At 32.0% G+C, this 16,533-nt stretch overlaps 1 protein-coding gene across 1 annotated transcript in view; it reads right to left on the reverse strand.

Annotated features, from left to right (window-relative positions):
• Positions 1 to 16,533, reverse strand: part of CDH19 (cadherin 19) — a 54,822-nt gene that overhangs the window by 12,156 nt on the left and 26,133 nt on the right. Inside the window, exons 7-8 of the mRNA XM_063077509.1 lie at positions 16,316 to 16,437; positions 11,249 to 11,370 (exon numbers count right to left, since the gene is read on the reverse strand). Of these exons, the coding sequence (XP_062933579.1) occupies positions 11,249 to 11,370; positions 16,316 to 16,437 (244 nt within the window). The remainder of the gene's footprint in view (positions 1 to 11,248; positions 11,371 to 16,315; positions 16,438 to 16,533) is intronic.

Genomic DNA, 16,533 nt, shown 5'->3' on the forward strand with positions numbered 1-16,533 from the left:
AAGATATTTTGTATCAGTTAAAATAATGGGAATCATTGATTTGAAAAATAACCATTTGCACAAAATATAAAAGGCAAATTACCCAAATGTCAGCTCATTTATTATATTAATATTTTGTGACCCATTGAAAGTTCTCTCTCTTTTCTCCTTCCAACTCCAGCCACTTAAACATCCAGAACAAAAACAAAAATTTTGTTTACTATGTAGGACTTTGAGGAAATATTTGGTTTCCTCCAGAGTAGAAGGTGACTATTCTGGCATTTTTATTTTCTTAATGAATGTGTTATCTATTCAAAGAAGATAGGTACAGAACATCTTCTAACCTGTTATTTCTGTTCAGCTGTTTGAACCTGTAAGAAATGAGACATCTTCACAGTATGAAAAAAATATATAAAATGTTAAATATTTCATTAGTAATTTTAATAAGTTATATGTAAAAATGATATTTTAGATATATCTGTCAAATAGACCATTAAAATAGTTTCTTTTTATGCTTTTAAATGTGGCTACAAGAAAATTTAAAATTCTATCATTTATTCAGCAGTATTGTGCTACATAATATTATCTTTTCAAATAATTTTCCCTCCTTTCAGAAACTTTATTTCATTTGTAGTTTATCTATCATTGTATGAACTTCAGCTTCAGAATATTGTGAAATAATAATGTGAAAGAAGACATTTATTTATCATTAGTGGTTCAAATTATACTACCCCATGGATTTCAGTATTACATAAGGTTTTTATTATTGATTTCATTACTAGATATAGCATTCTATTCTTATTATATTTATTATGTGTGCATTTTGACTTGTTTTATTTGTATCCCATAATTTAGGTATAATTTAGGGAAAGGACTTCTTAGCATCAAATGAAAAATTTGTATGTATCATTTTGTTGCTTTGACAATTGCTATAATGTAAATTATAAATAGATTTCAAATATTATGTTTTGTTACCTTCCTAAAATTTTCTTTTTTTCTAGATAACACTTTTCGTACCTTTCAGCATTGTTCTTAATAAAAATTTACACATTATTTTTACAGCCAGATGCTTAATAACTTTTTTGCATTTGAGTTTATGTGTGTGGGTGCTTGATTTTGTTATATTTTTGTTATGATTATAGTTACTTAAGATAATTTGGGGAACCTTCCCTCATTTTGAATGCTTTGGGAAAGTTTACGTAGCCTGAGGATTAGTTGTAACATAATTTTTAAAGTACTCAATTTTGCAATTCTTTTATCCCAAAATATTCAATAGAAGCTTTTCTAGGATCTAATCTCAATAACATTAATGATTATTGTTTTAATACTTTTCTATTTTTTTACATCATTTTTCACATTTTATTTTCTTTCATTCCAAACTGATGATTTTTTAACATTGTGTTTTACAATGATTGTAGATTCACACAAAATCGTGAAAATAGTAAAAATTTAAAAAAAAATTCATTCAGCTAACCCAATTGTTGCATTTTAGATAACTGTAGTATAATATCAATACCACATGTGCCCAATAAAACAACAAAACCAACCCCAATAATATGTTTATATTGGAGTTCCTAACTTTTTATTTTTATTTTTTAAAATAATGAATTTCTTTAAGCATCTGATGAAAGATACTCATCTGCTTTGACCTTCGACTGCAATATAAATTGATCGTGTTGTCTCTATTCAATGACAAGTGTACACACGCACCTTATAGCTCATTCAAAACTCTTTAGATGGGAATGAAACCATGTTACCAACTTGTTGTATATGACATGACTCAGCTGTTACTATTCTTATTAACAAAATTACTTTTGACAGAGTCTCTTCACATTTTTTTTCATTTAATAGTATTTTATCTTTACATAATCCTTAAATAAAAGGATTGTAAAGGAGAAGTTGTATCACTATTTTACAAATGAAGAGACTGGTATTCGGCATGATTAGGGGAGTGACAGTAGAGATCTTTTTCTATTGTATCATGTAATCTTTTTTGTCATTTTTTGTTTACTATTGTTTTTGATGTTTCATTCCCATATGAGAGGAAACTTATTTGTATTTAAACCCATGGTTTCCTACACATATGATTTTTAGACAATAATAATCAGCCCATACAATGTTCCCAAATTAACAACAGAAAACAAAAGTTCATTTTAAACTTCCCTAACTTTGTCTCTCAAAAACACAAGACGAAACAAACAAACAAAGAAAAAACAAAAGACAACGTTTAAAGAATGGATAAGGGGACCAAAAATTATTTTGCTATCTTATTCACTTTTCTTAAAGGGTAAAAGGCAAATTCATTGAGTTCACACAAATACACTCAGCTATCATTGGAAAGTTATGTGCTATATATTGCTTAGGATAAAATTAGAAATATAGTAGATAATGCCACTCAAGAAAAACAAAATAGAGAAACTGAGTTACTACACACCTATCCTTTATGACTTTCTGGTCACTTTGGGGCCAAGAATGATTAGCTAGAAAGAAAATGGCTTAATTTTTAGTTTTCGGATATTCTAGCACAGTTAAGCAATCTCCAATATCTTAAAATAAATACATCATTACAAATTACTAATTATTTTTGGAAACAAGCACATTCTTTTTTAAATAGTCAAGAAAATATTGCACATGTTTTTAAGACCTACATATCTTCATTGAAATGCATTTGGAAAATTTTATATTCTTTTCAAATGCTACATTTTGTCCTTCCACCTTTTCACAGATTTACATTATGAAGAATGAACCAGCAAAGCTCATGGATAATCTTATAAAGTTTCATATGCATAGTCACATCACAAACTGAAAAAACAAGTTTTACAATTAAAATACTTTTTGTTAATTATTTATTAATACAAGTTTCAAAAATATGATGATCTTGATGTTAAAGCTAATAGAGAAAATGTTGCTTTTATAAGATGGTTTATTGATTATTATGGAATCTAATTACCTTAAGTTATGTTACTTCAAGACTCATTAATCTGGGTGCTCTATTAATCTAGGAGCCACTTTGAAAGACCGCTTTTTTACTTTTTATTGTGTTTAAGGTGCTTTATTAGGTAAATGGCGTCCCAAACACCCTTTGCTTTGGTTATTATTTCTAAATTAACCAAAATCATCTATAACTTAAATTACATTTTATACACATTTTTATATACTTGTTGAAATTTCTATACACATAAGGAATTTATCCAACACTTTTTTGTTATAAATCAATTCATTAAAAAAGTTCATTCCCTATCAATATTAGTAATAAATATCCTGTTTAAAAATATATAATAGAATGTTGTTTCTGGACTTAATAAAAAATGAAAAACATATTTACTTCTATGAATGCCTACTATAGAAAATAATTAGGAAAAACTTCCATAGTACCTACACATCCTGGGAAAAACATTAACATTGATAAATATGTCATCTGTAAAGGATAAAGAGTACCTGGATATTTCCTTATTGACAAGTTTACTCACAGGACTTTCAAAAAGTCACTTACTCCATCAGTACTAAGGAACCAAATTTTAAACAACATGAATTTTTATCAGCTATCAAGTCCTTGTGTATATTGATGACAAAATTATTTTTTCAGGTTTTTGCAAGCAAATATTTTTCCACTTACCTTTTAGCTTTTACGTTTCGGTAAAATTGATCTACCAAAAAGTTATAGGTTTTGTGAATATAGTTATTTGTAATTGAAAAGATTTACTACACTTTAAATATTTAAACTATTCTTGCCTCCAAAAAAGAGCGAATTATTCAACATAATTTTCCATAGCGATATATGGAAACTAGTGCTAAACTATATCCTAACTAGTGCTGAACTAGATGCAAGATTGCTTTTTACGATTTGAGGAAAAGATTATTTACCTGTAGGCATTTATAATAGCTACAGTAAAGGGTGCCTTCTAAGAAATATTTCATCTGTCTTTTGCTAAAATACATTAATTAAAAATAACTAAAGAAAAATTTAGAAGTTACAAAAAAAAAAAACAACAAAAAAGATGGAGTTTTCCTTAGTGGTCTTTATCACTATCAAAAATAATAAAAGAGAAGGAGAAAATGAGAACTTCATAGTGAGAGAGAAAGAGACAGAGAGAACACAGGATTTTCTTAGACAAGTATCCCAATTTTATTTTCTGATCATTCCATTTGTATTTTCTGCCATTCCTCACTGAAAGATCACAGAATCTTGGGTAAACGACTGATTTGAGATCTGGGACAGGAAATATAAAAGATGAGGCTATGTATCAGTCTGAGTCCAACTGAGGGACAAAAATACAGTAATTTAAAAGAAGGAATATTAATAAAATTATTAAGTAATCATAGATGAGTAACCATAAAGATGTAAGGAGAACTTGGAAGGGTACACTGAGGCTCAGCAAAAATATCGAAAGGCAGACAAATGTGGAAGGAAGGCCTTGTCTCCAACACCAGCTTCAGCTGTTCTTGGAGAAGGTTTAGTTGCAGCATCCTTTATGGCAAAGACATCACTAGGTTTGATGGGCCAGAACTAGTTGACATTCTACAGGCAAGCAGGAAAAACCCTCCTGGGTACCAGTGGGCTTGTGGATGGAAATAAATGTCACACCACTGTGGTGCAAGTCCTGGAGCACACAGTGTCCCCATTTGAGAGAGCTGAAAGTCAGTTGTTATCAGGCCTCGTTGTATGGTTGCCAAGGGACTGTACCAGTGGGACCTTTGGGTCTATACGTGTGGCTGGGGCAAAGCATCACATACTTCCCCACACATCCAGACAGCTGGCAGTCTGTGCATCATGAGAAAGGGAAAGTAAAAATGCCACTCATTGAATCCAGAGGAAAAAAATAAAAAAACAAATAACAAACAAACAAAAAGCCCTCTTCTTCTTGCAACGTCCATCCAGCGCCCTCTACCGACAGTCTCAACCTTGAACTCAAAGTCTGTCAACAGCTCAGGACCTTGTCAAACAGGAATTGAAGGATGAATGTGCAGCAAAAGCAATAAATTGATAAGTGGCAGAGCCTTGAACATATTGCTGTACCAGGAACCATGTAATCAATCAAAGATTAATGTGTCTATTACAGGTTCTTCATGTTGCGTTTTGTGTCACTCTTATTTTTAGCAATCAAGTTCAGGGACCTCAGGCTGAGAAGTTATATTAAAGAAGTTTCCTCCTTTTCCTTTATTGCTATACTTTTCTCATTCTGCAGTGGAGCGGTGTCAAGGTGACATTCCTCTTTGCTTTTGCCACCCAAGTTCCCTGCTTAAGATCTGAGGAAGTATACATTGATCCTGTGTTTTTGCATGGCTTAGTCAAGAATTTATACTATGTGATAAGCATACTTCACAGTTTGTGTTCTAATGATGTAGCCATTTTCTCATTTTATTGGTTGACTATTTATTCCTTATTTTTAAAAATTTCTTCTGAAAATTTCTAAATGTTATGTTCTTAACAATATTTTGCTTATTAGCAACATTTTCTTTTCTTGTTAAGAATAATGGTAAACTTACCTAATCAAATAACCTTTACTACCCTTGTGAATAATTTTCTAAAGTTATTATATAGATATTAAATTGTGTGATTATGATTTATGCATAAAGTGTTTCAGTTACTCAAGTTATGCTTTATTACCTTTTAAAGCAAATAATTTGTAAGAGTCTGTGTCATAAGTTTTAATCTTCCAACATGACTATTTCACTTTTAGGAATGAGTAAGAAGTTAACATCACATTTGAAAGTCTTTAGTGGCACTTTAGGAAATGTAAATTGAATTGATATTAGGTCCTCAGTTTTAATTGCATTTGAAAAAAACCTACCCAGTACATTTCAAACCAGAAATTTGAACGCAAGTCAGTCAGACTCTACAATTAGCATCTGAGGAACTATGTGGCAGTACAATGACAATCTTGTAGACATCATGGCTGTAACACCAAGATTATTAAAATAAGGAATCTCAGTGTATAAGGAAGAAAATGTCTATGGTAATGTTATATGCATTAGCAGCACTCAATTCACCTGTCTGCTCATTTCAATTCATAAACCATTGTGTATGTAGTAATGTAAAAGGGAAGTTTTGGCTCTCCCTTGGATTTAAATGGAGAAACCTTACAGGCAGCAACGCATCATAATTTCAGATACTTACAGAACTCAGACAAACTTCTAGAATTTGATAGTGACATCCACAAGTTCCCCAAAGAACTTGGTGATATCTGGCCTTCCTCCTTAAGAAATTGATTGTGAAATAGGGCTGACCAATGTGACTTATTCTGAGTTCAAGCACTTCATATCCCAGAAAGGAGATAAGGATCAATCATATTGACCTTATTGTTATTCTGCCCTTAAAATCACACATGTAAATTCTAAGTACAGAAAGAGAAAAACATGTTTTACACATTTCTTTTTCTTTTGTGCAAATAATCTAAGGACAGCTAGTCTTTACAATTAGTGTGGTATACATAGTTAAAATTAGTATCATTTTTTGGAAACGTACCAATTATAAACTTTGGTTCACACTCTTATAAACTATGCAATATTGAGAAAGTGACCTAAAGTTTTTGAAGCATAGTATACACATCTGTAAAATAATAAAAAGTATATTATTTCAGAGATTTTTCTAACAGAGTTTAACCGTGGGTATATCTTTAGAGGACATCGCACCAAATAATAGCATTTGAGTTTCTTTTTGAGCAGTTCTACCTTTTGTAGAGGTTTTTGGTTGTTGTTGTTCTTAGAGGTCTTCCAAAGAATAAAGAAATATTGACTTATTTTAAATTAAATTAAATTTTTTATAAAAGACAATTCTGAAGATGGTGTTGGTGAGGGCCGGTAGAAGGGGTGGTCAAAGTAGAGAGGTATGGCCTGCTCCGCTCACTGGAACAGTGGGTCCTCCTTGAGCTGCCAGGTCCGAGAGGTGGCTCAGGCCACCAGTCCCCACCAGGAGCTGGTCAGGATTAGTTAAGGAAAATAATTTCCCCCGATCGCAGCACATTGACTGCAGCTCATTTACTTTGGCCCTGCGTCCTCCAATCTCAGGGGCCTGGTGATTCTGGTGCATTCGGGTCTCTGTTAACCCCGTGTAAATAGGAATGGAGACTGACACTACCCTTGTAGATTCATAAGCTGCCCTGAAGTGATCTCAGCCTCAAGGAAAGGAGCATTCAGGCCGGTTTTGCTGTTAGCCTCCCAGGATGGCAGCCACTGATTTTCCCATGTATCTGATGACCTTTAAGGATGTGGCTGTGGACATCAGCCAGGAGGAATGGACTTTACTGAATACAAGTCAGAGAATCCTATGCAGAAATGTGATGCTGGAGAACTATGAGAACTTGGCCACAGCAGGATATCAGAACATCAAACCCAGTCTAATCTCTTGGTTGGAACATGAAGAAGAGTCAAGGACAGAGCAGAAAGAAGCTCTCCAAGAATGGAAGGCACATTGAGCAACCAAAGGGTCAGACTTCAGCAAGATTTTCTGAGAGGACAGACCTCCAGTGGGATACAAATGGCAAGAAGCCACAACAGAGGAGATCTTTATGACTGTGTGTACTATGGAGAATTTTCAATGAAGACTCGTCCCTTAAGATTCATGGCAGAACTCAAAATATCAAAAACACTGTGAATGTACTCAGAATGGAATAGACGGTTGAATCAGTGTGGAAAAGCATTTAGTCTGACACCAAATATTGTTTACCAGAGTGTACGTGCAAGCAAGACAAATCCTTTGAACACAGTGACTGTGGGAAAGCCTTCGTAATCAGTCACACCTTCAGGCACATATGAGAATTCACAATGAGGAAATTCTTCATGAATGGAAGGAATATGGGAGAGGTGTTATTCACTCCCCAAGCATTGCTGTGAATATACAAACTTCCAGTGCAGAAACACCCCACAAATTCAAGGAATGTGGAAAGGAATGTGGATATTCTGCATACCTTAATATTCACCTGGGAACTCACACTGGAGACAACCCCTATGAATGTAAGAATTGTGGGAAATCATTCACTAGGTCATGTCAACTTCCTCAGCTTAGAAAAACTCACTGTAGAGAAACCTTGTAAGTGTAAGGAATGTGGAACAGCCTTTACTGTTCCCTCTCGCTTAAGTCAACGTGTGAAAATTCACACTGGAGAGAAACCCTGTGAATATAAGTAATGTGGGACAGCCTCTTCCCACTTTACAACCCAGGACTGTCTTTCTCATGGAACTAAGAGACAACCCTTTGAAATCTAATCCAGAGATAGTGCTCCTACTTTGCAGTCTCTGTGGGAGAGTAGGAGCCTGACATCCACGATAAATGCCAATTACCAAACAGATACCCCAACCACATTTGACCAACTCCCCACTAATGTGTCCTCCAGCACTTTCTAACTTACTCCAGCACTTAAAACTGTCCAACCTTTTGTTTCCACAGAGTTGCATTCATTTTTCTCTTCTATTGCAATAGTCTTGACTCTCACTGCAGTAGTCTTGAATAACATCTTCCCTGCCATTCTAGCAAGTGTCCAGTGCAATTTCTCTTTCACACACCTTATTAGGTTCTTTTGCACTGTCACTTTATTCATGTCTGTAAATTATCTGAAAAATTACATATTTTTAAGATTAAATGTGACCATTTGGTAAACTGTGAGAACTATTATTTTTTCGTGAAATAGTGAAAGTTAAGGCTATTCACACTTCCTCCTTCAATAGCTATCCATGCATGTTCATGTCAAAAGTTCTCTTGTTTCCTTCGTACCTCACCGGTCACACATCCTCAGTTTATTTTAGTCTTCTCTTCCATTACCTGATTCATAAATATTGCTGTTTTTAAAGGGTCTGACTTATGTCCCTTCATAATCTCACTTTATATTTTCTTCCTTGGTGATATGTCCTTTGTTATATACAAATATTCTGGTAAGTCCAAAATATTTACTGTTAAATTCAATGGGAGATTTTCTGCTTTTACCCGACCGATAAGCAGCAAATAAAACAGGTAATAACTCTCTCCCTCGTGGGACACTTTCTTTATTTGGTTTCTAGTTTACCACACTCTCCTGGATCGGCCCTTATAATAATATTTTTTTCTAGTGTTTCTTTATCCACTTCTGCCAAGTAACATTGGGCTATCCAGGTCTCAGTCTTTAGACTCATTCTTTTTTTGTCCGCACTCACTCTTTAGTGAACCTCATTACCCAGCACGGTTTTAAATATCATGTATAAGGGCCAATAAATTCAAACACATATTTCCAGGGTGAACTTCTCCCCTGCAATTTATACTGATATAAAAGTCCACATGGCATGTCCACTTTGAAGGCTAGTAGGCAATTGGCACCTCAAACTTACAATTTCAAAGCTAAACTCTTGATTTTTCCTATTTCAACTTCTCCCATATATTTCTCCAATTAGAGTAAAAGTACTTTCATCCTTCCAGTTACAATGGCTGAAAATTTTGAATTTATTCTCGATTTACCTTTTCTCCTTCCACTCTAAATCCAATCTCTAAGAAAATTATTAGCCTCAGAATACATCCAGAATCTGATTACTTTCACCACCTCCTTGACTAGCTCCATTATGCAAAACACTATCATCCCTTGATTCAATTATTGCAATAATGTAATTGTCTTCCCTGTTTCCAAACTTTCTTCTCCACATCTCTACATTAAATGTTTAAACCTGTGTCTAGGAAAATCATATTAAACACTTAGTCACTTTATGTAACACTTCTCAAAATCTTCTTTTTGGTTTCCCTGCTCAGGAGGAGAGTTTTTGATCAATGAAGTTAAAGAACAGTGCTGTAAGAAATTTCATTTGCTCTGCCCTCACCTGTGCTTAATGACCAAAGCCTCCTAAGATTATGGTGTCACTGTCAGTGAGCAGTGAATAAAAAAAAAAAAAAAAAAAAAAAAAGCCACTCATTCTCAAAAAAGGTGGTTATTCCTCTATATTACAAAAATAATGACTTCTGAGTTGTGGGTTATGAGCCGGGATCTATGAAAAGCGTGAATGATCCGATCCACTCAGTCAGTAAAGATACGAATGGACTCTAATGCATTAGTGAAGAAAACTAGTTACTACTAGCAGTGTAAATTTCCATCTTTTCACATTTTGCAAAGTAGAAAAAGGTTATTATAAATACGATTATTTATAATTATTATTATAAACAACTGAGGAATTAGAGTAAAAGTTCCACTGCGGTCATCAAAGTCATCTAGCATCATCCTAGAATATATATCACCTAAGTCTAATACTCTGGCTTAGACCTGAAGCCTCTTATTATATAAATTGTGTTGTCTTATCAAACCTGCTCAGTAACCTCAGCCCAGTTGAAACCTCTGAGTATGCAACTTTGTTTGATAAGTGTACTTACCATCTGAAACATTTACAGAAATAAGCATATAGAAGATGAAATAAATAAAACTTTTTTGTAAAGTTTGGAACTAGGTTGTCTAATTAAAGGATTCTCTAAACACATTTGTTTATATGTGCAGTGTAGAAAATAATTTACTATACTAGTTTTATACTTTAAATGTGAAATATGTAAGAATAATAACTATAAAATGTAATTCTACTTCTAATAATTGTAAAAATATAATTTCTTTAATATGTAAGTTTAATATATATTGACTTGAAAACTGTAAGGTACACCATTTCCAAAATTATTTAAACTTTAAGGAAAGTGGTTCACTACATTTAAAGTATCATTTATTACATGTACAGAAATTATTTAAGTAATTTTTAAAAATTGGCTTATTTTCTTCATGTGTTCAAGCAAGCAGATGTGTTTGATAAATTTAAAAATTAAAATTGACTAAAATGTTATTTTTTTATTTGATAGAATTACAAAAGGAAAGTATTTTCTTTATTGCATTGACAAAGTGTGAATGATTTCCTATTGAATCCCTAGTGATAGCCGAGATTTTTTTTAAACATTTGAAGGATTTGGAATTAGAAAACTTGAAGTTTGTATGTTATTTTAAAATAAAATATATTATTTTACAGAACTCACAACATAAAAGTATGTCATTAATATAGTTAAAATAAAGTTTATTTTTAACATTTCAACATGGGATGAATATATAGCAAAATAGCTATGTATAATGTATTATATAGATTTATATACTATATATTTTATATATGATATATGAATTACAATATAGCATCTAATTAATTATATTTTACCTTAACTATGTATTATATGATTATAATATTGTGTATTATGTAAATATAATACACATATTAAAATATATTAATAATAATATACAATATATGAAGCAATGTATTGTTCAGACCTTGGTAGTTGGTCACAAATCCTTACCTGACCAGAGTGTGCGTTTTCACAAACGTAAGTCTCATAGTATTGAGAGAACTCAGGAGCGTGATCATTGATATTAAGCACTTGCACATACACAGGGACTGAAGAGCTCTGTTGTACATTGACTGCAAATGGAACACACAGAGTGAAAGGAAGAGATTTAAATGCTATTTTTAGAAAATTATCATGGAATTGCATTGGAAGCTATGCGGTATATTTTTATTTCAATTTTATTACTCGATAGAAGCTCTCTGAGGACAGGATCTCTATATGATTCATATGTTTATCACCAATACAGCCTAGTTTAAAAAAAAAAATGCTGTGCTCAATATATTCAACTCAAGCAATATTTGCTGAGTGCCTTTTACCCACCATGGGCTGTAGGAGGTGATGTGTGAAAGTAGTAAAAAGGCACAGAGAGCTCGCTAATGTCCAGGAACTTGGAAAGTGTTTGTATTAACTCATTAACCCCATCGGATATATGTGGTATTATCCTTCCCAACTTTATTGATAAAAGCACTGAGAAACCATTTAGTTTAAAAAATTACAGTTAAATGATTCGCCTAAGGTCATAGCTGAAGTGAAAAAGGCAGTAAGAAGACAGCAATCAGTGCTGTGAACCACTGAACTTTTGAGTGCAGCTTTTAAAAAAAGCAATAAATATGGAATAATGTTATATTTTAAATAAAGTAAATATATTTTAAATAAAGTAATTACAATAAAGTCTAAGTGAAGTTTTATATGAACATTGAGTCAGTGAGATTTTCTAAGTGAGCCGAGAGATACAGAAACTATGATGGAAAAAAGTGATAGTTAAAACCATTTTTAAAAATGGCAAAAATGATGTCAAATACACTGGGGAGGGGGGAATGCCTGAAGTTGAGATTCATTGCTCTATCATAATATTCACAAAGGCTCTGCTCACCAGAAATTGGGAGAGTGATGATGTATGTAGTCCATGCAATTTGTGTTATATCTGATAGAACAGCAGCCAGTGATGACAGAGTGCTGAAAAATAGCAGGATGTACAGCTTTTTTGCAACCTACTGTGGCAATAGATAATAAAATTTAAACTACACATATCTGTAACCCAGTTAGGGAAACCTGTGTTACAGTCTAAAGGACCAGTATATGAGTATGTGATCTGATTATATTCATTCCAGATTGTTTGCATCAAATCCATGTAATTGGAAATACCCCAAATGTACTTCCCAATGGAAATGGAGAAACTCAATTACAGCCAAACTATGACATTGTATGTACTTATTATAAATAAATAAGTCAATGTGACAAATTTATTATTATTGTGAGTTCCAAAACTGGACTACCATGGGTTTGAATCTTGGTTCTCAATTTGGAAAAATTTTTAGCCACTGTTTGCCTCCATTGGTTTTCGGTAAAATGGGAATGATACCGATAAGTACCTTATAGGGCTGATGTAAAAATTAAGTGAATTGATACACATAAAGCACTTAGTATAGAAGTGAGCAATAAATATTAATATTATTATTTTATTGTATCTAATAACCAGATGTGATATATATTTTGCAAAATGAAAAAGAATAAGTTGCAAAATAATACATTATGTACTTTTATTTCATTTTTAATTTTTCTTTTTTTCCTTAAAACAAAAAGCTTTTGAAAGATGCATACAATTAAAGTGTACTGGGGAGGTTCTTTTGTTTGTCTTAATGTTTTATTTATAATCTATTTTGTATTTTGTTAATGGGAGAGCCTTACATTTGTAATTGTAATCTGTATGGTCTAATACAAATTGAAAGTAAGAGGCTTAGTTCTCCCTGTTGAAAATAAGGGAAAAGACTTTCTCTCCTTTTTCTTAGAGGTTTTACTTTAGAAAACTTGTAAATGTAAATTTTTTCTCTGTCTCTTTCAAGTATATGTAAATCTTTTAAAATCTAAATAATCGTCTTGCTAGCTTTACAGCCCAGGATCGTCTTTCTCAAATACTGGGCACCATCTCTTTGAAATGCAATCATCAGGAATATAGTACTTCTATATTCCAGTTTCTGTAAAAGGATAGGAGACTAATTTCAGCAAAGGACTTCTTCCAATTTGTAAAACTACCTTTTGTCATAAAGATATGAAAAATTTAGTTTTCCATTTGATAAAGCCAATTAGCAAACACAGGTGGTAACTTCAACTACCCAGGGAATTTAGGATGAACTCTATGTGACACATAATGCTATTCATCCTCTTAGTTAAGGTCTAGACATTGTTTATCTTAAGAGCATATTGTATCTGTTTGGCTATATAAGAAGTTGAGATTTCTTTCTGCCTTGGAAGTCTCTTAGTGGATTTCCTGTGATGCACATCACATTCTGGTTTAATGTTTTTCAAGATTAAAACTGTTTTCTTTCCATTCTACCTCTGCAGAAAGGTTTTCCGGATCGGGATGAGATTTTTGTTTGTAATTATATTTCCCTAACAAATAACAGTTGCAATTATAATATAAATTGCAATTTTTAATTAATTAAAAATTAAAGTGTACAAGGTTTATTACACACATAGAATTCATGGTCTTAGGAAATACTATTAAAAATCATAAAGAATTATCATTTTGAGACTCTTCTCTATTGTGTTACATTTAGGAGTAAAAATAGGTAAATAAAACATTAATAAATGAAAATATATTCCCAATGATTTCAAGGTGAAATTATTCAAAAATTAAAGCTCACGTTTGTTATGGGTTAAACACTTATCACTACAAAACATCTTTTTGCTTAAATAAGTAAATTGTAAAAAGTATTTTGAGTATGTATAAACCGAAGGAAAACTACTAAAAATTAACTTAAAGTTATTATTTTTTTATCTGAAACATTTACTTAAGTCAAAATTAAAACTTTGGCATAGTGTGATTGTACAAAACATACATATCTTTACAGCTTCACTTAATAGGAGTTAGTAGTTTTATTCACTTAGCTGGCGTGGTGATAAATAGTTTGGTGCTTAATTTAGAAAGCTTTCCAGGAAAGAGACTAAGCACGGTGAACTTCATTTGCTGGGAAAACAAATGTTAAAATGGAACATCTCTTTCCTACAATCAGCATAAATGTTATGGTGCAAGATTTTCAAGGTAGTTAACACATGCAGCTATATACTTTTTAAAACAATTTTATGTGATGTCCTGTTTTCCATTGGTCAGGTGGATTGTTTATATTACTATTGATGCTGAAATGGCCAAACTTAATCATTCCTGGTATTGATAACATGGTAGTAAGAAATTGGCACTTAAATATATTTTCCCCAAAATAGTTCTAAAATTGGTTTAATGATGTAGATTTTTAAAAAACAAAATTTTGAGATAGAGAAAATACAAGAAAATTATCTACCCATTGTCACAAAAGCTCTTTCTAACCAGTTTTCCCTTAAAATAAAAATTTTAAAATTGTTCTCAGAAATATGCAATAAACAAAAGCTTGCTTTTAGAATAAACATCTTTGTGTTTTCTGACACAAATAGCCTTGGCATTTCCTATATGGGAGCAGACATACATTCTGTTGTAACATTTGCTCCATGTTGTTTATTGTTTAGTTAAATGAAAAATTCAACATCTAGACCCAAGTCCTCCTGCAGTGTTTCTATGGCGTTATTTAGAGTATCCCCCAAAATACATGAGACATGCTTTCCACTCACCATCTTGCCTGCCAACTGTTAAAAAATGAGGAATAAGATAGACATATGCTTTAAACTTAAAAAAAAGAAAAGCCAAGAGAAATCATTGAAATCTATGCGAAATCAGTTTTAAGAAAAGATGCCTTCTAGAACATTAATATTCAAAAGCTTAATCCTTTACTGTACTGTATTAAATCCAAAAACTAAATAATGGGAATGATTTTGATAACCTTTAATATTGTGTTATATCTATTCCTTTAAACTTTAATTAATATAATTGCTTGAATAACTGACTGATTCACAAGTTTAAGTACAATGTCCAAGTGGTAAATCAAGATGATTTTACCTATTTTTGCAGCCTGAAAATGGAATCATCTATCTATCTCTGGGGGAAAAAAAATCTGGTCACTACTGATTTTTGAAAATTTGACTATCAGAACAGTTGAAACTATGAGTTTAATTTGAAGATGTATCATTGTTTTTGTGCTGTAGATAACCAGTGAACGTAATTTTAATCCTTTATACTCTTTACCATAATTTCATTGAAATATGATTGATTTTAAAGTCTTAGTTTTAAAAGTCTAACTTGGGGGTATCTCTTTGTTTCTAATGTGCAAGATTATTTCTAAAGTTTTATCTTAGAAATAAGACAAAGCACAGGCATTCGGTTTAACTTCTAGAATAGTCCCTCATGAGCTAATAGTAAATCTAACATGATCATGGCTAAGTGAGACAAGATTCATAATCAATTTTAAATTATTTAAAATTTAAAATTTAAATTTCCACTCAATAGGTTTACTCTTTGTACAGTAGTAAAATAATGTATAATATTAAGTAAGCATTTCTTCAAATTAAAAATTTTGCTCTAAGGGAGGAATTTCTATGAAATAAATGTTACAGCTTCTTTACACTTATTACAGTCTTTTCAGGGTGAATATGTTTTTAGGAAAGTACACAAGACTCTCTTTTTTGTATTGAACTCATCATATAAAAAGAAACACATAGAGACAGTATGTTAAGAAAACCTTGCAAAATATATAGCTAATTTTTATAAATTGATATGAAAATATATTCATGAATAAGATTGTGAAGACATGTAACTACATCATAAATTTATTTTACAATTTCAGATGATTTTTGTTACACCTTGTGCTTTCCTTGATTTCTTTTTTGCTTTCAGCATTACTTACTTTTATAACAAGAAAAACAGTTTGAAGATATTTAGTGGTTAGCATATATACAGGCTGTAACAGAAGTAAACATACATTAATTTAAAATAAGAAAATAAAACAAACACGTACATGAATTTACTTATAAAATATCATTTAACTCTAATTCCAACAACATTCTAAGGTAGCCTTGTCCCCATATCTAAAAATTATGGAATACTTTATAAAATATGCTGAACAACTGTACGGTTCCCAAATTAGCACTTACGTCTTTCTGTGGCTGTGATACTCAGATTGTACCAAATATTGATCTCCCGGTCAAGTGGGTTAGTTGTAATGATTGTACCGTTGTCATTGATAGTGAACTCTGTGCTTCTGGGAATGGAGTAACTGCACCAAAGGGAAAGTGTTCCTTAATGTTAATGAACGTTAATACATAACACTCTTTTTAACCAATAAGACAAATTATTAAATGCATGCTCTACA

The sequence above is a fragment of the Cynocephalus volans genome, chromosome 13, assembly GCF_027409185.1.
Source record: "Cynocephalus volans isolate mCynVol1 chromosome 13, mCynVol1.pri, whole genome shotgun sequence".
NCBI classification, from domain to species: domain Eukaryota; kingdom Metazoa; phylum Chordata; class Mammalia; order Dermoptera; family Cynocephalidae; genus Cynocephalus; species Cynocephalus volans.